The 25,369-nt window shown below is 39.7% G+C and overlaps 1 protein-coding gene across 11 annotated transcripts in view; it reads left to right on the top strand.

Moving 5' to 3' along the window:
- The window catches only part of agrn (agrin), a 501,409-nt gene that overhangs the window by 211,684 nt on the left and 264,356 nt on the right, over positions 1-25,369 (top strand). For 2 of the 11 annotated variants that reach the window (XM_039755579.1, XM_039755578.1), the window contains exon 1: positions 20,130-21,735. The exons of 8 other annotated variants lie outside the window; for them this stretch is intronic. In XM_039755579.1, the coding sequence (XP_039611513.1) occupies positions 21,573-21,735 (163 nt within the window). In that variant the 5' untranslated portion in view covers positions 20,130-21,572. Of the gene's footprint in view, positions 1-20,128; positions 21,736-25,369 lie in introns of those variants that run through there. One more of the 11 variants, XM_039755576.1, reaches the window with a different exon arrangement.

The following is a 25,369-nucleotide window of genomic DNA, read 5'->3' on the forward strand; positions in this document are numbered from 1 at the left end:
AGGAAATAAGCAATGGGGACTACTTCTGATTTGTACTTTCCAGAGTCCCAAATTTACTTTCAGAGGACTTATTCTCTTAAAAATAAAAGTTATGTATTTGCATTTTACTGGGTTGTGTGGTTCCTCCTAGAACCTTTGCTTGACCAATATCCACTTCATTCTCAGAAGTGTTCCCTGCATATGAAGTTGGTTCTTTGGGATTTGAAAAGGTAATATGTGGACAACATAGAAATCTTTCATGTATGATAAGATACAACAGATATAAAACCTGACCTTATCCTGTGTTGTTGTGTGCAGCAAGAGAGAGATAGAGGGAGAGGGGTTAGAAGCATGAACTGATAACAGCACATCACCTCACCCACCACATGACAAACCAACTCAGGATCCCAGATTAGGACTTGAGTGCAGCCATGCAACGGGTGACACCTCAGCACCACACTAGTTCAGGTGGAATGGAACAGTGTGAGGTTTTTTTATGGTGGCTGGAGGGCCAATTCTGCCACTAACCCCCAGGTTTTCCCTGCAGGCTGGAGGGCCTACATGCGGGGCTGGATGCAGATAAATGTCATACCCATGTTATAGGGACATGCTCAAGGGCCCAGTGGAGTTACTTTTGGTGTTTATGGGATTTGAACCGGCAACCTTCCAATTGCCAGTGCCCTAGCCTCAGAGCCACCACTCTGCCCCAAGCAGTAAGCATCTTTTTAAAATCAGGAACCCATTGTTATTTCACAAATCAGTTATCTATTCATTGATATATAGTTTATTAATTTATGGAACCTGTTATAAATAAATAAATAAATAAATAAAAGTTCTTTCTGGAAACATCATGTTGATTGTTTCCCTATTGCATCGCTCTGATGAACCACTTTGGCACCTTTATTTTTAATAGTGTACATGCTGCATAGTGTGTGTTATAGATTACAATAATAAGCGAAGAAGCACACTGCAAAAATCACAGTTAAAATTATTTTTTTATGGTAGTTATTGTTGGACATTGGTCAAACTGTTTTTGAAGGATACAGTAATCCCTCCTCGATCGCGGGTGTTGCGTTCCAGACCCCCCCTGCGATAGGTGAAAATCCGCGAAGTAGAATCCATATGTTTGTATGGTTATTTTTATATATTTTAAGCCCTTAGAAACTCTCCCCCACTGTTTATAAATATTCCCCGCAGAGTTATACAGCATAATCCCTTTGTATTCTCTTAGATATTAGGTAAGATTCATTGAAATTATGTATATAAACACACTGTTTCTATACAGTAAAACCTAAATATTATTTTAAAGATATCGAGTGCCTCCGATATCACATATGTTACAGCTATTATGATAAAAAGGCCACCAGCAATAAATGCGTACAATGCAAGAAAAATAGTATACAGTAAATGTGTGCACAGTGACACTAAACGTACATACATGTACTAAGTACTGTAAGTAGAAAATTAATTATGGTTACTCCCCAACAATGACACGATGACTTGTCCGATAACAATGAGTTTAGTTTTACTCCACGATTAAGGAGAAATTTACAGCCCTTAAAGGAGCCACTTCAGGCGATTGTGTAGCACTGCCGTTGTTCTTCTTCTGACAGTCTTCAATCCAAATCCCTAAAGCAGATTCCATCCAGACTACTGCCTTATTACATCCACTTACAACTCGTTTTGCACCCTGGTTAAAAGGACACTGTGGCCGTAGATTTTATATTCCTTTCCTACTTTTTAAATAAAAAGAATTGTAGTCTAATTGATGCTGTAATGGGGTTCTACAGCGGTGTAGCTTTTCCCTTCCTTCAACAAATCCAAAACGTTTACCTTTTCGGCAATTGTTAAGATCTTCCGTTGGCGCTTGGGCACGGCCCCTGAAGCAGTAGCAGGAGCAAATCGTTTTGGAGCCATAATGAAGGGCTTGACTATGCACAAAGATAAACACAAAAGAGCACAAAAGTTAACTCTTTACACAGCAAAACACGTTGATGCTGAATGAGCGAGACGAGACTTCCTGGTTAACACTGCATTCAGCACACGGGAACTTAACTGCGTGCTCTGATTGGTTAGCTTATCAGTCATCCTCCAATACCTTCCCTTGTATGAAATCAACTGGGCAAACCAACTGAGGAAGCATGTACAGGAAGTAAAAAGACACATTGTCCGCAGAACCCAAGCAGCGAAAAATCTGCGTTATATATTTAGTTATGCTTACATATAAAATCCGCGATAGAGTGAAGCCACGAAAGTCGAAGCTCGATATAGCGAGGGATTACTGTATTGGATCAACAAGACAAACATGATGCATCTTGTTTGAGAGAGACTGGTGTATTTTTTTGGAAGTTATCCTTGTATAAAGGTCTCAGCTTTCTGGGTGGCTGTCCTGTTTGTTCTAAATGTTTGTGTCTCTGCTAGGATGTTGTCATCCAGGAGCTCAATACAGCACAAAAAGACATGCAATTTTCTGATAAAAACTGAAACATGAAGATGTGAAAATCGATGCTGAATTTCCACAGAAGCCATGCTGCAATCAGCTTTTCTCAACATTTACAACATCTCAGAATCAGAATCTGAACTTAACTTGATAGTGAAGTTTTGGGGCCACTTATCATTATTTGTAAGTAAAAAAGATCCACAAAATGTTTAGAAGCAGTAAGTAGTTGTGCTTTGACGGTACACCAATCAGTGGTGATATATTATTAGTATGAGTATTATTGTTGTGTTACATACCCTGTAATTGACTAGAATAGATGAGACTAATACATTAAAAATGCATTAACATAGGAAGGTAAAGAAACAGTGTGGATGACAGCATGTTGTATACTCTCTGGAGGATGAAAAACAAAAAAAAAGGTGTGAATATTTAGATATGAATAGAACATTAATTATACTGTATGTTAGTAAATGTTACATGTCTGTAAATAGCTTGGATTTTCTTCCGGTGTGCTTTCCCTGTGCACACCCTAAAGATGTGGAGATTCAGACATTTGTCAGCTCTAACCCTCCTTAATATAAGTGACTAAGGGTGTGTGCCCTGTCATGAACTGGCGCCTTGGCACAAGGTTGGTTTCCTCCTAGTGTCCAAAGCAATTCAAATAAAAGACTATCAAATTCAGAAAATGGGCACTCACACAAACACACAGTTTATTTAGCATCTGCTCTTTGCTTTAAGACTCCCAAGTGCATTAGCCCTTTCATATTTAGCTTTTAAAATTCTACTTTGATTTAGTGTTTTTTGACTTACTGTCTGCTTAAAGACCCATGACTTGTTTCACCCACCGGGTTTGACTAAACCATTCTGTTAGGAAAACTAATCCTGCCTGACAGACCAACCCTTTAAAACTAACAGAATAACATAACATGAATACTATGTATATAAAAAGTACAGTATATATGCGCATTGTGTTTTTATGGTCCCAAGGTGCAAAGACATGTACAAACCCTGCACACATTAAAGTCTTAACCAGTAAACCCCAAGAGATTTCCAAATGAGTAAGTACTAATTGGGCTCCTGAACGTCAGCATATTTTACTCTGTGTGTATATGTATATAAGTCCAATAATTTTCTTTATTTGGAGAAAACAGTGCACAAAGCACCCTCCACTCCACAATACTCATATACTAAACAATTAATCCACAATAACCAATAATACAAATCCTCCTCTCCCAGACGTGTTGTCACCCTGCCACCCGACTCAGCTCGCCCGTCTGGGATCTCACACAGTCTCGTATAGTCCTTGACCCGGAAGTGCTTCTGAACCCTCAGTCCATGTGACTTCCTAGCATTTCCGGGTCAGATCAAAACTCTTTTCATCCCGGAAGTACTTCATTTCCTCTGTCGCTGTGACTAAGACGTACTTCCGGGTTATAGGAAAAATAGAAGTCTCTGCAGCCCTGCAGCCTCCCCTGGCAGTCCTGAACTTTACCCAGCAGGGCTGTACAGGAAAACTCCAATGTCCTTGATGCCCTGTTGTAATTCGGGGCACCTCCACTCTGCAGGTAGGGCTCCATCTGGCGGCCTGGGGGTATTGGCTGGGATGAATGGCCGGCCATATCCCACAATATATATATATGTGTGTGCATGTACACACACACAGTATAGTTGTTTACAGATGTGGACAAATCTGTATTTATATATATATATACAAAGTATGTGACACGATCGAAAGACACATGAAGAGGAGGAAAGACATAGGAGGCAGGTTGGGAGTCACCTTCATAAACAGGATGTATAAAAGTGGACAGTACGTGAGAAGGCACCTTGAAAATAATGGCAGAATCCGAGAAGCAGACTTTACGGGAACATGCTTGAGAAAGATCAAGAGAGGTTCAGGCACATGCAAACACTGAGAAAAAGCGCTGAAGTTTTATATAGTGCAAGAGACACCTGTTAAACACATATTTAACTGAGACACGGTGCAAGTAGAATTCAAGGCTAATACTAAAAGTGGCAGAGAACTGGCTGAATTGTGACAATCAAACAAAAATGCCATCAACAGACACTTGGACATGAACCCAGCATATGCAGACTTAAACAGAACATCCACATATTAAATAAGACTTTATAACCAAAATCCTCTGACCTCCACCTTATTAACCCCCCCCCCTCCTTATTTGCTATAATGCTGTACCAAATGTTGTACCACCTTATATTGCTTTTGATTCCTGTATGTGTAATCATTTTCCTCTGATGAAGACTCCTGGTTGGGGTGGAAAGCTTAGGAACAAAAAATTATTTTAAGATGCGCGACTCATTTTCTTCCTTTGTGTATTTCTGCATACAAATATATATGTATATTTAATATCAGATGCACTTAGGCCCTGAGAAGTGAGACATTGTCAAGGCCTCACCTAGTGGGACAAAGTGAAACCAAAGGTGTAGAGAAGAAATGATGGTGACAATAAGCTACGGAGGAGGATTTTCTAAGTGGATCAGGAGTAGTCAGGGACAACCTTGTGTGTGAGGAAGCCCTCTGTGGCACGAGGTCTTAACTGCTTTCCTTTACCTTTAGTACTTTATGTTCTTCCTAGTCTTTCACTTTAAATGAAATGTCTTTTGTTTTATATTTTGTTGTATGTGCATAAGGCAGGACCTTTCCATATAAGAAAGAACCACAAGCCATTATTACATATTAAGCTTCACTGAAGTTCTTGCTTGCCTTTCAAACAAAGTTTGAATCACATATGAACTTGAGTGGTATGTGTTTATTATTGTTTAAATTTACTGTACTTCTTACATTTGTTACTGTTAAGGTGGAGTTTAGTTAAAGGATATTTTCTACACACACACATACTGTATGCATGTATGTATATATAATTTAAATGTGCATCTTTGTATATATTTTAAATCTATAGATACAGTACTATATATAAATGAGTTGCATGAGCGGGTGTGAACATGCTGTAAGTGTATATAATGAAAAGAAATCTTCAGAGCGCCCAATGGTATAAATGTTCACTCTATAATTGTGTTCTCAGAAGGATTTTAATAAATGTAATGGCATGTGTTTGAAATGTAATGCAAGAATTGTCTCCATTAGCAGGAGCTGCCGGTGAATCGTGGGATGTGCATAGGCTTCCAAGTGGGTTTTTGTGTTTTGCATTCACTTTTATATGTCCTCACTAATTTTGCTCTCTGTTTCCAACCTGCATGCCAGCGAGCGTGAAAATATCTCCTTTGAGCCTGCTAATTAAAAGGAGATAAAAATAGCAATGTTGTGTTTCTGGTGGGGTCGGCTTGATACTGGCAGCTGGAAGATTGCTGTTTATTTGTTTATTAGAGGATTCTGCTTGGGCAGTTCACTACATGCAGTGCAGGGTCAGCATGCTGAGGTCCCAACCTGAGGACGTCTGGTCTGGCAATGTGTATTTTTTTTTATTATTAATCTAGAGCTGTGATATAAACAATGCAGACTTCCTTCTTGTGAGCTCAAATTAAAAGAAAGGAAAGGGCTTGTTGGAAACTCAATAAATAAACTAATTCATTTTTTTCTTATCTGTGTCTGAATATATTTTGGCAAACAGCCCTGCCAGGCCTGTCACCTGCCTTCCTTCTTTTATATCCTATGAACACAGACATTGCAACCAGTAAGTTGATTTTGGGCTTATGGTGAAAGAATCTATCTCTAAGTGCCAGAGGTGCAGTCCATCTTCATATCTCTTTCTACACTGATCCAGAGGGACGGGTCCACAATACAGAGTAGATCCCCAAAAATGTCAGGGAGGGCCATATATTCATGTCAAATGGCTATTTGATTACGAGACCAATACAAAAACCTGTTGTCAAATGTCTGTTTTTGAAGGCACAAAGCCAGTGCCCATAATTGGGGAGGGCATAGTCACCAGTGGGTAGGTGCCAGGTATTCAATGAATACCTCAATTCAAGGCGCCAGTGCCTTTTATAGGCATGGAGCTGCAGCTGTGTGAATAGAAGAACATATAATGGGGTCACTTGTAGTGTCCTTTGACGGAAGTGAGGTGCTATTTCTGTCGAGTAAGAAGATCACAGGTACAATATATTTGTGTCAAACATAAGGTGTAAAGCTGCTACCTGAATGGAGGAAGTACAGTACAGAGTGCCATCCATCTGTTATGGTGTGAAAAATCATAACTAATTGAAAAAAGGAAATGCAGTACAGAGATGCTGGTGCTCTATTTAAGGTGCAATCGTGCTATTTGAACATAGCAAGAACAGAAAAGGGTGTGACAACACCGCCTGGAGACCGGGGGTATGTGTTGAGGAGTGGCTTGTGTATTAAGAATTTATGCAGAGTTGCAAGATTCTAGGTTCTCTGTGAATGGAAGAATTATAGTACAGAGGCACAAACCTAATGTGTCGGCCATGAACCCACCACCTGAACTGAAGGCATACACTATGGGTTAATCATGTTGCTGTGCTGAATATGAGGCCACTGACAGTACAGTACAGAGACTCTCATGTATTATGTTAGACAAAACCGGATGACTTTGGATGCCAGAATTTTGTGTAAAGTACAATGATGTTATTCTAGAGAAGAAGGATTAAACGGATACAGTAACGTCTTCTCCTTAAAACAATTTTCCACTTTACCACAGTAAACAAACAAGGCCTATTGTTGCAGGCTTAAAGCCTCACTGACAGGAGATGCAATATTGTGAGTTATTGTTATTGTTCATGAAATCCAAAAGTGCTTAATGAAAGCAATGATTCTTTACTTTAAGTGGAAAAGCAGACCCTATAAAAGACCGTAGTTCATCTAACTGAAAAACATCTCTCAAAATTTGTCATTCCTCACAGGACTATTTTCTTAGGCAAGACGGGTAATTGCTTGGACAACAGCTGTGGTTTGTAGGGCTACTAATGCTCATTTCAGTGAGACAAGCAATTACCTAATCCCTCATATATGCTCCCCTATGTCTCCAAGCTGGATTTTTGGGTGGGATATAGTACTGTACGTCAATGTAATGAATTTTACACATGTCCTCACATTCCACTCTGATTTTTTTTAAACTGACAAATGCTGTACCACCTGCATTAGTTAAAAAAAAATAAATAAATAACATAAACACAAAGTCATAGTGTAAAAAGATCCGTGTGGGGCCTTAAAGTGTGATCTCGCCTACGTGTTACTTTTTAAAGTACCTGCAGAATCTGTTCACAGACTATCCACAACTGGGACACAGCCTTGGGCCTTCTGGAGGGAAATGGTCAACTTTAGTAATGACATGCCCCCTGCCGTATGTAGAGCTTTTATAGGCATTCTAAAATACATTGGACCCAATGTGACACCCACCTGGGCTCCATTGTGCAACCTGAATTGCGTTACCTTTAAACTGTTAGCAGCACATACAGTGTGTATGTGTATGTATATATATGTACACTCACCTAAAGGATTATTAGGAACACCATACTAATACAGTGTTTGACCCCCTTTCGCCTTCAGAACTGCCTTAATTCTACGTGGCATTGATTCAACAAGGTGCAGAACGCATTCTTTAGAAATGTTGGCCCATATTGATAGGATAGCATCTTGCAGTTGATGGAGATTTGTGGGATGCACATCCAGGGCACGAAGCTCCCGTTCCACCACATCCCAAAGATGCTCTATTGGGTTGAGATCTGGTGACTGTGGGGGCCATTTTAGTACAGTGAACTCATTGTCATGTTCAAGAAACCAATTTGAAATGATTCGAGCTTTGTGACATCGTGCATTATCCTGTTGGAAGTAGCCATCAGAGGATGGGTACATGGGGGTCATGAAGGGATGGACATGGTCAGAAACAATGCTCAGGTAGCCCGTGGCATTTAAACGATGCCCAATTGGCACTAAGGGGCCTAAAGTGTGCCAAGAAAACACCCCCCACACCATTACACCACCACCACCAGCCTGCACAGTGGTAACAAGGCATGATGGATCCATGTTCTCATTCTGTTTACGCCAAATTCTGACTCTACCATTTGAATGTCTCAACAGAAATCGAGACTCATCAGACCAGGCAACATTTTTCCAGTCTTCAACTGTCCAATTTTGGTGAGCTCGTGCAAATTGCAGCCTCTTTTTCCTATTTGTAGTGGAAATGAGTGGTACCCGGTGGGGTCTTCTGCTGTTGTAGTCCATCCGCCTCAAGGTTGTGCGTGTTGTGGCTTCACAAATGCTTTGCTGCATACCTCGGTTGTAACGAGTGGTTATTTCAGTCAAAGTTGCTCTTCTATCAGCTTGAATCAGTCGGCCCATTCATTCTCCTCTGACCTCTAGCATCAACAAGGCATTTTCGCCCACAGGACTGCCGCATACTGGATGTTTTTCCCTTTTCACACCATTCTTTGTAAACCCTAGAAATGGTTGTGCGTGAAAATCCCAGTAACTGAGCAGATTATGAAATACTCAGACTGGCCCGTCTGACACCAACAACCATGCCACGCTCAAAACTGCTTAAATCACCTTTCTTTCCCATTCTGACATTCAGTTTGGAGTTCAGGAGATTGTCTTGACCAGGACCACACCCCTAAATGCATTGAAGCAACTGCCATGTGATTGGTTGATTAGATAATTGCATTAATGAGAAATTGAACAGGTGTTCCTAATAATCCTTTAGGTGAGTGTATATGTGTATATATATATATATATATATATATATATATATATATATATATATATATATATATATATATATATATATATATATATATATTTCTTGTAAGTCAGCCTACCACTAGGATTTAGAGAGAGTCACACATATGTGCCAGTGGATCACCCTCCAAACTTACCTATAGATGACATTCATGCATTGTCCCCGAACCTAAGCTTCTTTCTGACAAGAAGAAAGAAAGGAACATATTTTTTATTAAGAAAGCAGGTGAACAATCAAAGCAAATACTCAATAAGAACAAAGGGTTTGAAAACCCTTCTGGCCTTCTTAGTTGCCCCTTGCTTAGTTCACTTCTAGCCTCTTTACCTATCAAGCCATTAGCACTAGCTTCCTCCAAACCCCAAGCCCCCCACAGATGGAATACATGGGGCTTTTTAAGCCTGGATCTGGAAGCCTTACCGGGCAAGCCTTTATAAGTACTTTTGGCTTACCCAGCCAGCACTTGCACATAAAGCCTTACAGGTGCCCCAGAGGAGCTCACATAGCGGCACTAGATTTCCTTGCAGATTCCCTGTACAAGAGACTGTGACATTTTTAGTAATGAAATGCATTGCATATATCATTTCAATAGATGACACATAACAAACATTAACAGTGCTTTTACCAAATAGCATATAGCAGAGACATAGAGTGAAAGCACTGGGTGGACATAGGTTCAGAATTGTGGGGTGCCAACCTGCTAATCCCCATTTAACTTCAACAAAAAAACAAATAATGACATTACAAACAAAAGTATCAGTTACTACTGTTAGCGATCAAGGTTACAAAATTAAGCTTGAGATTATCCTGCTGTATCACTCTCTCATCCCAGGTCAAGATGTTGGGCTCCCATTAATATGGCTACAAGGCCAGAAGGGGCGGGGCTTGAGAGGTTATGGGGGCGTGGTCATTTGTCATCTGCCTGCGGTCCTTCAGAGCTGGAGATGGAAAGAAGATTTTTTTAGAGATTGCTATGTATATAAAGCTAAATGTTTACGTCTACAAAGCTACATGATCCTGATATATAATAGATAAATTACTGAAGCGTTTTACAGTGTGCACTCAGACTGAAATATTCACAGTGCGTTAAGAGTCTCTTTCAAAATGATTACTCTTCAAGAGTTTTTAAATTGTTGAGATAATTTAGGGCTACCCTATCGGTTCATACTTCTACTCTTAACATTCCCATGAATCCTAAAGTCTCTTTGCACCCTTCATCTCCTTCATTAATATACAATTTAGATTTAATTTTTTCACAAACACTTTGGGACTGGTTCAGTTTAAAAACTGATGCATGAATAGAACAATGCCTTTAGCTGTGCTTTAATTTTTTGTCTCCAAAAGGGGGATCTATGACCTTCCATCTGGATCGTGAACCCTTTAAGCAAACTTTTTTAGGGATAGGCATTGACAGTTCATCTGCTGGTTTGCACACTTTTCCCCAGTGATGGCGTTATTGTGATTATTGAGAGCTTACAGTATAGATTTGGGAACCTCCTTTTCCCTTTTTTTTCTTCTAGAGTATGATACTGTCCTTGGCTTTACATTCTCCCAGCTAGATTTTCCCTTTTTACTCAAGACAACCCTACTTGAGCATCATACGGGGGTCTCCCTGTCCCTGTTTGTAGCTCTTCAAGGTAAATGTTCATACTTCTTTCCAGTCAATATAACCCCATTTTTAATAGATTGAGTGACCTCCCAGTCCCTATATCTAGCTCTGCTCTGCATATTCAGGGGTCCCTTTCCACCCCTATCACCTTTAGCCAGTATAGGCCTATTTGGAACATTCTTGACCCTTTCCTTAGCTTTATGCTGCAAACCTGGCTCAATTTGTACATTTTAGGTTCTGTCTAGCCACATGCACTCCAGAGACAGTAAAATAATGAATAAGCGCAGCTGGCTCCCTTTACAATAGGGCTTGATTTAAACATTAAAGCAAAGCCACAAATCAAGTCAGATGTTCACTTAAACGTGTCAAGTTCTCTTATCAGAACCCCTGAACGAGCCTTTATTGGAGAAAAGTCATCATATTCAGTTTGATATATATAAACTAGAAAAACCTGCTGAATGCATCTTTTCCTTTAAACTGCTGATGCAGCAAAGATGAATAATTTCCACTATATAGTTGATATACAATAATAATAATAATGGAGCCTATAGGGCAGACCCTGACAGCGAGCTATCAAGCGGTGCTCCTCTAAATCTGTCCTTAGTTTTTATGTCTTCACAATAGTGCCCTTGATTTAGTTACTTTCTCCAGTTCACAATGCACTGCATGAAAAGGCTTTGAAGTGAGGAAGACTCTTATCTTTCCAGCTTTTGTTCACTCTGTGTCTCATCTGCACTTATCTCTAATTTAGTAGATAATTCATTAAATAAAGAGCAGAGCACCGTGCCATGTTGGCAGTGGGGCTGAGAGTTCGTAGACATCTGTGAATGTGTCTCCGCAATAGATTTTTAATTTCTGCAAATGTTACAGCTCATCGTTTATGTCATTGTTTAGATGCTTATTGGGCTGAGTTGTGTCTCTTCCAATAGCCTGAAGTAGCGCTCGTCCTTCTTATTATTGTAAGACAGGAGGCAGATTGCTGAAACCTCATCTGAGTCGCAGCAGAAGTCCATTTCATTTCCGTGATGGATGTCACAACAGGACACATGAAGCAGAGTGGAAGAAAAGGCTGTAGATACAAGCAGCAAATGTGAACTATGTTAATAAAGTGATTTTCTCAATAGGATTTGGAAAACAAAGAGAGCCCTGTGTGTGCGAGTGAACACTTGGGAAGGAGGGAGTGTTTGTGAGTACATGAATAAGTACACGCTTTGATAAGAATGTGACACATGGGGGCTTACGCCAACATTTACTGTCAGTGTTGAGGTACTGCCAAGTGCGCTGCTTGTTTTACATATCAGGGCCTTTTCCAGCTCCTCTTAGTTTTTGTCAATTTTAATTTCTTGTTACTACTTGTATTGTCACCACTCACATTTTAAAATAACTGTGTTGCACGTTGATTAGAATATGCAAGTAAGAATTTCTCTGTTGCGGTGGGCTGGCACCTTGCCTGGGGTTTGTTTCCTGCCTTGCGCCCTGTGTTGGCTGGGATTGGCTCCAGCAGACCCTCGTGACCCTGTAGTTGGGATATAGCAGGTTAGATGATGGATGGATGGAATTTCTCTGCACATGTGACAATAATGACCTTATATTTTTCAACCTGGAATTTCAGTAAGATGTTGTATTTTAATCATATTTGTTTCACATGCAATCTTATGATTATACAGTGCCCCCAAAAAGTATTCACCCCCTTGGAAGTTTTCACATTTTTTTTGTTATAGAATGCTGAATTGCAGGGGATTTACCATAATTTGACTGTTTTGACACCGACAAAGAGACTCTTTAATGTTAAAGTGAAACCCAATTAGTGGAATACATTAATTACAAATGTCACGTCATTTTCTAGCCTGGTTAATCCAGACCAGGGTTGCTGTTGGAGGAGGGATGGGTGGCTGATAATTAACTACCCATCCATCCATTATCCAACCCGCTATATCCTGACACAGGGTCACGGGTGTCTTCTAGAGGCAATCCCAGCCAGCACAGGGTGCAAGGCAGGAAAAAACCCCGGGCAGGGTGCCAGCCCACTGCAGACAGTTAATTATGAAACTAAAAATCATTGATCACAAAAGCATTCTCTTCCTTTATTATAACACACCATATATCATCAATGGTGCAGCCAACTGGTTTTACAAGTCACTGAATTAGTTTAATGGAGATCACTTATTTGGTGTTTCAAGTGATTGTGGTATAAATGGACCTGATCTGGAAGGGACAACTTGTGTAGAGTCAGTATGGTGGCCTAATGTACAGAGTGAAGACAAAAAAAAACTCCAAGCAACTCCATGGAAAGGGAATTGAAAAGCACAATTCAGAGGATGGACAGGAGAAAATAAACAAGTCACTGAAGATCCATTCAAATTAGTCATTAAGAAATGTAAAGAGTATGACAGAGCTGAAAATCTGAAATGAGCAGGCCGTCAACAAAAACTGAGTGATTACGCAAGAAGACGACAATTAAAGGATGCCACCAAGAGACCTCTGAAGGACTTATAAGTTCTAGTGTCAGAAATTGGAGAGACTGTGCAGGCAACAACTGTACGCTGGTGCTTCACTAGTCACATGTGTATGCGAGCATGGCAAAGAGAAAGCCACTGTTTAAAAAAAAAAAAGGCACATGACATCTTGCCAAGGGTTTATCAGAATGCACACGGGAGACTCTAATGTCAGCTGAAAAATAAAATTCTGTGGTGGCTTGACCAAAATTGAGCATTCTGCCCATCAGACTAAATGCAATTTTGAACACTGCATATTATCAAAAATGCACTATTCACTCAGTCAAGCATGGTGTGGGTAGCTTCGGGCTGAGAGGATGTTTCTCTGCAGCAGGCCCTGGAAGGCTTGTTAGGGTAGAGGATAAAAAGTAATGCTGCAGATTACAGGGAAATCCTGGAGGAAAAACCTGATGCAGTCTGCAAGAAATCTGAACCTTAGGAGAAGATTTATATTCCAGCAAAACAACAAAGCCAAAGCTACACAGGAATAGTTTAAAAAACAACAATGGGAATGTCCTGAAAAGGCTGAGTTAGAGTCCAGAGCACCATAAAACTGAAAATTTGTGACTGGACTTATAAAAAAGCTATTCACTCATGATTCCCATAACACCTGTCAGAGCTTGAGCAGTTTTGCAAAGAGGAAGAGAGGGGACAAATAGCAGTGTGCAGATGTGTAAAGACAGAGGTAAGTGCGCACACAGACTGATGGCTGTCATGGGAGCATCTACTAAACATTGAAATAAAGAGGGTGAATAATTATTTAATCAATTATTTGGTATTTTATATTTGTACTTGGGTGGCATAGTGAGACAGTGGTAGCGCTGCTGCTTCACAGTAAGCAGACCAGCGTTCATGACCTGAGTTCATCCTGCATGGCGTTTACATGTTTTTCCCTTTTCTGTGTCAGTTTCCTCTGGGTGGCAAGTCCAAAGACCTGCAGATTAGGTGGATTGGTGATTCAAAATCGGCCATAGTGTGCGTTTGGGGTGTGTGTGTTCTCTGCAATTGACTGGCGCCCTGTCCAGAGTCTGTTCCTGCCTTGCACCCTATACTAGCTGGGATAGGCTCCAGCCCCCTGAGATGCTGATCTGGATTAAACAAGTTAGAAAATAACATTTTTGCACTTAATTTAGATCACTTTGTACACATCTGTTTTCTCTTTGGCCTTAAGGACTCTTTTTCTGTTGATCTGTGTCGAAAAAGTAAAATTAAATTCACAGTGATGTAATGTTGTATAACAACAGAATATGAAATTTTTGAATCACATTAATAATAAAGTTTAATTCAGTGGCTGTACCAGTATTGGGCCCCTCACTGGCCCACCTCATAGCTTAGTTTTTGTTTCCCTCAAATCAAAATTAGCCTATACTGGATACATGCATTTTAATATTTTAATCTTCCTTAATTAAAATATCATTTGATTTTAAGTTTGCACAGCAAAGTCAGCAGTGTTAACTTTATCACTAAAAATGTTCATGTAAAAAATCAGAAACTAAGATGGATCAAAATGTTGCCAGTCACAGCTACTCAAGACACATGATTATCAACTAGTAACGTACAGAGGTTACATTAGCACTCCACTTGAGCTTTGTTCCTTGGCCTTGCACCCACTGCCTAAATGGTATCCAACCATTCTGAGAATGATGGATTGTCTACGATATATAGAGTATACAGTAAATCTATATATAGATATATCATCCCTTGACTCAGTTGTGTGTGTTTCTGGGGATCATGTGGACACTGCTGGAAACTTGTTAAGGACTGATTTCACATAAATGGTAGAAATGGTTCACAAAGAACCACAGACACATGGACACATGGAATAAATTATCAGGTAGTGTGGTAGAGATTAAGACTTTGGAGACCTTCAAATCTCGACTTAATTCTTATTTTATAGAACAGACAAAATTGTTGAGTTAAATGGCCTGTTCACGTACAAATTGTTCTTATGTTCTAAAACAAGGGATGGTTTTGTGGTTAGGATGAGGAAGAAACAGAGAGAGAGAGAAAGATAAAGAGAAAGATCGAACCAAGACAGGGTGACTTCCAGTACCTGGCCTGAAAGATGGGGACACACTTCAGATCAGGAGATGACATCTTCTTAGAATGGCTGTTGAAAGTGTCCACATGTGGGGTGTTCCAGAGTTGTGCTTCTCTAGCTCGGACCTGGGCATCCACTATAGCAACAGGTTTGTGTTCTTGCCTGCTTCATAATCATTGTCATTTCACTTTAAATTGATCTCATTGTGAAATCAGCTGGTCATTTTTTTTTTTTATTTAATTTAATTTAATTTTTTTTTCTGATCTTATTTGGCATTCAGACAACCACAGCACTGTGAAATTAACTTTCATACAGAAATATTTGTATTTTTGCCATAGCTTTAATGAGAAGTCGAGCAAAATGACACCTTTTATTGGCTAACTGAACTGATTGCAATATTGCCTGAAGAAGTGGCCTTGGCTGCCTCAAAAGCTTGCATGTTGTAATCTGTTCAGTTAGCCAATAAAAGGTGTCATTTTGCTCGAATTCTCATTGCAGCCATAATGGCTAACATTGTACAACACTCTACTACTACTGCCATGGCTTTAAATATTTAATTCTCTTTGTTCTTTTTCCTATTAATTTGCATGTTTTACTATGCAGTTTGCCTCCTTAATTGTAGCCTAATAATGACAGTTAACAATGAAATTATTAGACATGGGGGCAAATGAATACTGAAAGACTGTAGCTACCTCAGTGCCAGATCCACTTCTGTGCCATTGGGGGAATGACATCTTAAATAAGCAGACTGAAAATCTTAATGATAATGGCAATGAAAGTTTTTAAAAAATATACAGAAAAATGGAATTATTCCCAATATGTAACATATATACATGCTTAATACAACCAAATAAAACTTTTTGCAAACCCATTTTTGTCAGCTCTGGATTGACACTAAAAACAGAAACTGAAATTACCAGTCCAGTAAAAAGCAGCAAAGGGTTGGGACAAAAACCTGCAGCCACAGTGGGCCCACTGGACTGACCTGAAGAATCACTGCTCTAGAATAAGGAGTTTGGGGGGGACCCACTAGTGGATCATGTTAAGGGCTTTCTTTCCACACGACATGCAGTATACTCACTGAACTGCCAATCTGCAGTAAGAACTTTCTGGAGTTTTGCTTTACACTAGCAAGGGAGAAAACAGTCTGATAATAATTGTGAGTGTCTTGTTCTTTATCATGATATTGGAATAACAAAACACGAGGTTATTGGTGCAATGGTAAGTCCTTCTTTATCTAAAGTGTCATGTATTTGTAAACTTCTGTTAACCAGACATGCCTTATATCCCTCTTTTATATATACTGTACATCTTGTTGCTTTTTTCCACTGGACCTTCTAGTCCTTATATCCCTCTTCCTTTGTGCTTCTTGTTGCCTTTCTTTGTCAGCCATTTCACCCTGTTGTGAAAGCTAGACGATGTGAAGCCTAAATGCACAGACGTAGCCCGCATGGTTTATTAACTTATGCCAGCCACCTGCCTTTGTTCATCAGGCATTCCCATCATCTTGTGGACAACACACGACATTATGCCCAAGCAGGGGCATGGACGCCAGCTGGCGGTTGTCTTATTGCTTAATATATAAAGTGATGAGGACACAGGGGTTCAAGAATAACAGAGGTGAAGGCTTAGTAGTCCTTATGGTTAGAAGGGTCTTCCTTGACTTCAGTAGTGGCTTTGTGGTAAGATAGGAAGGAACACCAGGGCAGTGCTAAAACCACCACACTATCTGCTAGAGGCCAATATGTCTATAGCCGGGATGTTAGATGGTCAAAGTCTCTGTGGTATGGTAGAAGGAGACCAGAGTTATTGCATCTATCTAGATTCACCATTCTTTATTTAATAGGACAAGAGCAGAAGAAATCAACCCAGATTTGTCTGGAAGCCCCTTCTGTGTTCTCTATCATTTAAACATGTAGCATTAGTAGTAGAAGAAATAGCATTATCATCACTATTGTTATTATTATTATTCTGCATTTCACTGGCACTTTTATATAATTTAACTTACAAGATAAGGGCGCAACACACTTGTTTGTATTTTTAACAATTTGGACACCGTTTAAGTGACTTGCTTAAGGTCCCACAGTGAGTTTGTGCTGCAATCTAATTGCCAGCTGTGTGGTTTAAAGTCCAGTGCTTTAGCTATTACTATTTAACAAAATGTGCTCTGACCTAGTACATTAGTTCTAGTTCATAGTCATGTGCACACGGTACAATGAAATTCTTAATTGCATGTTCCACACAGACTAGTGACAGTAGTACTGTACTGTACAAATAAGACAATGAAAACAAATACAGAGAGTGAATACAACAATATACTGAAAATCAAATATGCATAAACCTTGCAAGCCATATGACCACGTGATAATAAATACTGTGCTGGATTTTAGATGTCTGGATCATGTTTGGGTCAGAACAGACCAACAGTTTGGTCTCCTGTAGAGTAAATGACAACATTAGATTATTAAGAACTTAATCTCTCAATGACATCATCATATTAATAGTGGGTAGAAAATTGTTTACATTTTATCCAAGTTCAAGTATAGGTACTTAATGTTCCCACTTTCTTTGTAATGCTTTTTTTTTTCTTCAGGATACTTAATGGCTACACCAAAAACTAACTGTAAAGAGAAAACATACCAATATTGAATTAGAAATGATCAGAAGTAACACTCCACATACATCAGTAAATATTAGTCATTCAAAAACAGGGACTCACAACAGATTGTGTGCTGGTGCAGGTCAATTACTGCAGGTACATCTGGACCAATCATCTGGTAACTACCAGTAGCTATATACTCAAGATATACAGTTATTGTGTCTGCTCTCTATTATATAGTGCCTTTACAATCTAGCTATTATATAATGTCTATACTGTCTAGCCTATCATGTAGTGCCTTTATTTTTATCTTCTAATGAAATTGTTTATCATCTATCTATCATATAATGCCTTTCCTCCTTAAAGGGATGATAATGCTGCTGACGATTTACCTTAGAACTATAGCAACATGTGTTTTATGCATGTATGCAGTATTCAGACTGTACAAAACGCAATTTAGACGTATACAGGTTTGCGACTCAACAAACACCATTGAAAGCAGCACCTCTGTGTATGCTTTGTTATCGTAAAGGGTGACCTATCAGTGAATGAGATCTTTTAATGAGCAGGATCCAGTCAGGGAAGGGCCATGTAATAAGCACAGACCAATCAATGCACAATTAAAGTCTGCGTTTTCATATCTCTTTCTCTCCACACTGAAACATTGAGTCAGCATTTTCAGAAGTATATGGATCTGGAGAGCATATTCAAAAGACTCCATTTTTAGGGGTTAAAAACACTGCGGTGGTGTGGATAAAAGGTTAAAACAGAGACTAATGTCTGCATTTTTAAAAAGGTAGCAGTGGGGGCATTGCTTTAATCTGGCCCTATCTATCTATCTATCTATCTATCTATCTATCTATCTATCTATCTATCTATCTATCTATTATATAGTGCCTTTCATTATCTATCTATATATTATATAGTGCCTTTCATTATCTATCTATCTATCAATCATATAGTGCATATCTATTTATCTATCTATCTATATATTATATAGTGCCTTTCATTATCTATCTATCTATTATATAGTGTCTATCTGTCTGTCTATTATATAGTGCCTATCTGTCTGCCTATTATATAGTGCATATCTATCTATCTATCTATCTATCTATCTATCTATCTATATTCTTAAAAATAAAGATGCCAAAGTGCTTATTCAAAGCAAATACCATTGGGGAAACAATTTTATTTCCCAAAAGAACTGTATGAAAGTTTAAAAAAAAAAAACAACTTTCATGTAGATCTAGAACAGGTTCTATAAATAGCCATGAATAGATAACAGATTTGTCTAATACTTATGCATTCCCAATTTTAAAATAATTCTTGCTGCATATAATAATACAAGCTAAGTTTATGGTTTATTTGATTGGTTATATCCTGCAAAGGTACCCTAAGTAGATGTTAAAAGACTTATGTTTTGTCCCTATATTAGGAACCTGTTCAAAGCCCAAAGAACCCTTCCCAGAATAAAATGTTTCTTTGTCACGCAAAGGTTCTACAGGGAACCACACAGCCCAGCAAAATACCATTTTAGGACCACTATGAGTGTCAAGTATTTTTCCTAAATGTAAATTGTTGTCATTATTGATTATATGTGATGTTTGCTTTCCTTTTATTTTTCTTTTTAGGTTATAACAAATGCATTTTAAAAAAAAATAATATATCAATATATTTCTAGCCAGCTACCTTGCTAAGTCAGCTGTTCTGTTGACTACCACACTTACACACATTTTGGTATTTTATTTCTCCTTCCATTAGTAATGTTTTGGCTTTGGCTAAAAATAAACAACGTATGTAGGTTTTTTAATAAGTTAAAGTTTATATGCAGTAAAAAATTGTATGTTGTGACAAAGCTGTTCCTGTTAGGTCTCAGTGTTAGTCTAAGTCGTGTCTACTAATAATGGTTAAACTGCTAATGTGCCGGTCACATCTGTCGTTTTAATGCAAAAGCGCCCAAGTTTCGCATTGAGAATAAACACCTGTCGTAGGGATTAGTGGAAAGATTGGATCTCCGCTAGAAAAGATCAGGGAATTGTCTTTGTGGCATCTCCTTTTTGTATTTCTGTGTCGATTTCTCCCAATGGACACAGTGGAGGAGAAATTCCCAAAAGCTTTTTTCTTTTCAGTGTCTCCGTCTCTCCCTCATTCTCTCGCCTTGCTCGCCCCCTCCCCCACCACCCCCAGCCCCTCAAACACCTCCCCGTGCGCGCGCTCTCTCTCTCTCTCGCTCACTCGCTCGCACTCTCGCTCGCGCCCCTTCTCTGAGCCGCCGGGAGACACAGGGAGGGCTCGGCTCTGGACGCACGTTGCCACAGCCTTTTGTTTTCGGGCAGAGAGCTTAGTGGCGCTGAGGGTGTCCACCAACTGGATTGCATTGCCCCTCTTATCCCACTGTACGGAGTAGGAGTCTCTAATGCTCGAAGCCGGCCACTTGCTGCCTGGCGTTTAGTATAGCGCCCACACTGGAGACATTGCATCCGAAGTTGGGGCGACGAGCGTTCGCGGTTACGCGGAGCAGAGCAGAAGTTAAGAGGGGGGCACCTGAATTGAAGAGGGATATAAAGAACGCATATATCGCTTGTGCACAACCCTGGTCTTTGGTCAGAAAATGAAGAGATTGCATAAATAAGAAAAATACCATTCAACTTTCCCCTGCGGATGCCTTGTCAAGCTGACAGATTCTGAAAACTGAAATCCGGGCAGCATGCTGAGGAAGGCTGTCTGCGGAGCTTCTTTATCGGGTTGCGTTGAGTCTTCTTATGGGAGAGGGTCCCGTGGAGGCGATGATGTTCTTCTTGTCCTCATGATACTGGCCAACGAAATCTGCTCAGACTTGAATGTAGCGCTCGGGTGCCGATGACCTCCTTTCGACTGGACTCCCCCAAGGATAATTGGATGAGAAAACTAATAAAGAAGTGAGCAGATTTATCCTTATACGTTGAAAGAAGAAGAAGAAACCATATGGCTTTCGGTTTATGGAGCAGCTGGGTCCTGTAGCTCCTGTAATTACTCTTGCACTGGTAATATACAGCTCCTTTATTTTTGGCTGGAGGGGATTTACAAGCAAGAACATCGTGAATATGAGCTTTTGCGTTGAAGCTGATATAAAAAGTGAAACAACACAATAAATCTGTAAATGTGTCTTTGTCCGTCCCTTAATTTCTTAAAGCTCAACTGCCCCACTGCCATTGGTGGGCCTCTTTATCGACATCATTCACCCTCATGTTTCGGGAGAGGGTGCAGTTTTTCTTATGGCCCATGATATCTGTCATTGCTTGATTTGGATATAGGAAGAAATATTTTATTATTATCGAAGGTTTTTCTTTTCTTTTAATGACCCCAAAATAACGAAAAAATCTGGACTAGTTCTACAAGAAAGAATTGAGTTATGGGCACATGTCGCCCACCACCTTGAATGGTGGATAATGCTTTCTCAGCCTTGGATGCCCATTGGATTTTGGACTGGGATATTCTGAATAGCAATATTCATGGAATTTTTTTGGGGTCGTTCGTGGCTGCCTAACCTCCTCTGGATGCTATGATTGAAGGAAATGTGTTGCTCGGAGACCGGGACAAGCTTCATGGGTTCTCTGTTTTCAAAAGAATTATACTGACGCGCCGAGAGCGGCTGGTGATTTTACAGTGTGCTGTTGCTACTGCTGCGTTTTCATCTTTTCTTTTACTCGTTTTTTTTCTCCTGGGAACACTGTAGGATCCAGTTTTTCAAGGGGGATGACCAGCTGTCAGTACCCAACCCCATCTCCGGATCGGGACAGGATGTACCAGCACAAAGTGTCACTGGTGGTCCGTTATTTCATGATCCCCTGCAATATTTGTTTGATTCTACTTGCCACGTCCACTCTTGGGTTTGCAGTACTACTCTTTCTAAATAATTGTACGTCTTAATGTTATACTTTTTATATTTACCATCTTAGTCTTTAAAAAACGTTTTCGAAATGAACAGTTTGAGATTTTGCAAATTATTCAATTAATACACCACAGACATTGCATTACTGGTATAAAGTTGCCCAACTGCCCCAGTTCCGTCAGAAATTTTAAATTAACTCAGATAAATGATTTAAAAACACAGTTGCACACGTATTTTATATGCAGGTCTTGGCGTATTTTGAATTGATGGAAAATGCCTATACGTCGTGTGCTGGGTGTAATTATCGGATTTAATAGAAGCCTTTCAAAAAGTACGGCTTGCTAAGACGCTTTTAAAAAGACGCACTGTAAAGTCGAACTAGTTAAGCAGTAGAAATAGCATTACAGAAGGACCCACATGAAGTGAATTGCCGCCGCATCTAGGATTTTAATCAACCGACAAGCTTTTTACGAAACGCAAAGTGCAAATGTGTCTTTGAAGTTCTTCAATCTTGAATGTTGTCATTCATATTTTACTTGGCCTGTAATCCCAAACCGCCGTTCTGATTGGCTACTTTTGGAATGACAGCCTCTGTGTGGAAGAGACTGAACGTGTCGGACACGCCTACCGGAGTATAGGGCGAAACTTCTACCGTTTCATTCCGTTATTTTACAGTTTGGGCAATCTGGATGCGCAGACACTGTGCTAAAGTGCATGAATATATTGTTAATTATCACAAGGAATAAGAGGTTGAGGGCAGCGTGTAACAAAATATGTCCATAGGGCCAGAGCCCCTTTTGGTATGCGTTTTGTGCAGAGGTTTTCTAAAAAGCCTCCAGAGCCATTTGGATGGATTGGCACCCGTGCGAGGCTGCTTTCTGCGTTGCTGGCTTTTCGGACAGGGCTGAGTTTATCCGTGTGGTCATTGCTACTTAGTGCAGTGTTTAAGTGGGCACAGAAAAGTGATAGGCGGTGAAGCAGGAGTAGGAAACAAAGATGATTTGTTCTGCTTGGGATGGCAAACGTTGTCATTTCGTATACTGAGAGTATCACGAGAATATATATATATATATATATATATATATATATATATATATATATATATATATATATATGGTACGGTACTCTGTTTATGGTGATACAGTAACTTCGATCGAATTGCAGGATATTTGGGGTGAGGTTGGTGGGTTTTGGAGGGATCGGTTGAGTCCCATTGAAGATTCCTGAAGAGGTACTCGCTGGTTAGCTAAGAAAACGTGTCGGTACTCAATGTTGAAATTGGAAGTGGGGCCGATACGTATATATAAGATCGATAATATTAAAAGACAGATGAAACGTTAAAGACTGGACCGAAGTCACTTCAGGTTCCCCCAGTCATGCTACACTGAGCTCATGATCGAATCTGTAATAGAACGCGGAGGCTTTCCTTGTGTCTGCAGTTTATTCACGATAGGTTTTAGTTTTCAGCAAAAAGGGGGGCGGATTATTCAAACGAAAACTTGCTTGTTTTTGCCCAGAGGTGTTGTAGTTTTACTAACAGTGTGACAAATTCCTTCTCGTTTTCTATGATTATTGTATTTGCTATTCTTAAGACGAAGAACTTGTGGATCTCCTGTAGCACGGCACAGTCTACTTTATGTTTGACGTGAATAACTGAAGCAGCTGCCTGTATATTTTTTCCTAGATGATTTGGGCGGTCTATTTCACATGTGAGTTTCGGTATTCAGTGTTATTCCCGTTCTCCAAGCTAGTGTTAGGACAAAAGTTAAACTGCTCTATTTCACAGATGTCAGTCAGGAAGTCGATCTGCCTGGACCTCGCCCGAGATTTGAATGAAAAGTGCTAAGGAGCAACTTTGATTTGCTTTCCCACGTAAATGTATTCAAATCCAATTAGAGTAAAGGCGCCCTGTCCGATAAAGCAGATTCAGAATGGCACACTCTAGGATCGGGGCTGACATAGAACATTAATTCGGCATAATAGAATGGATATTGAGATATGGGCTCTTAAGAAATTAAGTCGAATTTTATTGTGTGGCGTGGCTCAGTGCTGAGCTGTAAACCACAACAGCGAAGCTTCATTCTTCACAACTGACTTCATGGATGGCTGTAACGAGTCATTTTAACTTGCCGCGGCCTAATTCTAAAATATGAGAGAATGTGCTTTTATTTGTAAACAGCTTTGGCTAAAGAAATCGTTTGGGAAATCAGTAAATGGGTGGAAACACGTCGCATTAAAATGAACTATAACGAAGGAATATGTATTTCATGGCAATGTATTTCTAGGACGGTGAGTGAGTACATGTTTAACCTGCAGCAGCATTCTCAGCTTGGTCCGTTTCATGGCAACCCATCGTGCCTTATATCTGACTCCTATAAATCAGAAATTAAGTAGTTTTCCGTATACATCAATAAATGTTAGTCTTTGTAAAGAAAGTATAGGGACACAAACCAGATCGTGTGCTATTGCAAACCAATTACAGGACGTACATCTGGTGAACTACAAGTAGCTACATAGTAAATATATACAATCATTGTGTCCGCTATCTATCATATAGTGCCTTTCATATCTATGTGGCTGTCTGTTTTATTATTACCTTTCATGTCTATTTGTCTGACTGTTTTATTATGATATAGTGCCCATCATGTCGATCTGTCTCTCTCTCTCTATCTATCTGGATGGCTCTTTCATTTATTTATTCATGGATCCTCAGAATAAATGGATGTTTCAGATTCATCATTCACGGTTCCAGTAAATGGACGGTTTAAGGTTGACGAAAATGTGTACATTACAAAATTGCGATCCGTCCAGAGTCTGAAATAATAAGTTATTTCTGGAACTGCTTAATCTTTTAAACTTTATTTCAACTAATTTACATTAATATGATGTAGGTGACACATATCAGCATCGAACATTTTCCACGGCTTTTGACAAAGCGGGCATCGCCAGCACGGCTCTAGATTTGCCAGGCGAATCGAATGGAGATTTTGAATTGAAAGGACAACATGACGGGGTGGGGGCTTCGGGCTTAAAGGGGCTTTGTTTGCCTTTTCTCGCGTGTGTGTCAGTTTGTCCATGGGCGGATCTTTTTTTTCTTTTTTTTTTTTTCTTGCTCAGAGCAGAGTTTCGATGACAACATCTTGACGGAAGCATCCATTTCAGTTTAATCCGAGCTTGCATAATATTAGGGTTATTAGTGTACTGTATATTTGTCTAACGCTTTTTATGCAGGATGACCTGTTTATCAGGGTTTGTTAACATTTTGTTTTTCTTCATTTAAAGTACAGGCGGGTTGAGTAACCCGATCACGGTCACTCTTAGAAGCAGATTCGGAATCTCAACCAGCAGCCTTGTGACTTAAAGGCCAGTGACCGACAGTCCGTGCAGATATCTCATACCCCATGCCTTCCACCACACGACACCCGTTCACTGTCTGAGGGAAGTCCTCACGTTTACTTGCAGATACTTCAGTTTGTTTCCCCATCCTAAATCCCCGTATTTTAAGATGATACGCTCCTCTAAACTGGCTTTATATCGCGTTAAAGTATGTCCTGATAGATTCGCCCCGGAATGATGATCGTTTCCTGTCTTTTGTCTGGTGCTGTCGATATAGGCAACAGCAATGCGCGATCATGTAGTGGACAAAGATTCATGGAAAGCT

This window comes from Polypterus senegalus, chromosome 6, assembly GCF_016835505.1.
Source record: "Polypterus senegalus isolate Bchr_013 chromosome 6, ASM1683550v1, whole genome shotgun sequence".
Lineage (NCBI taxonomy): Eukaryota > Metazoa > Chordata > Cladistia > Polypteriformes > Polypteridae > Polypterus > Polypterus senegalus.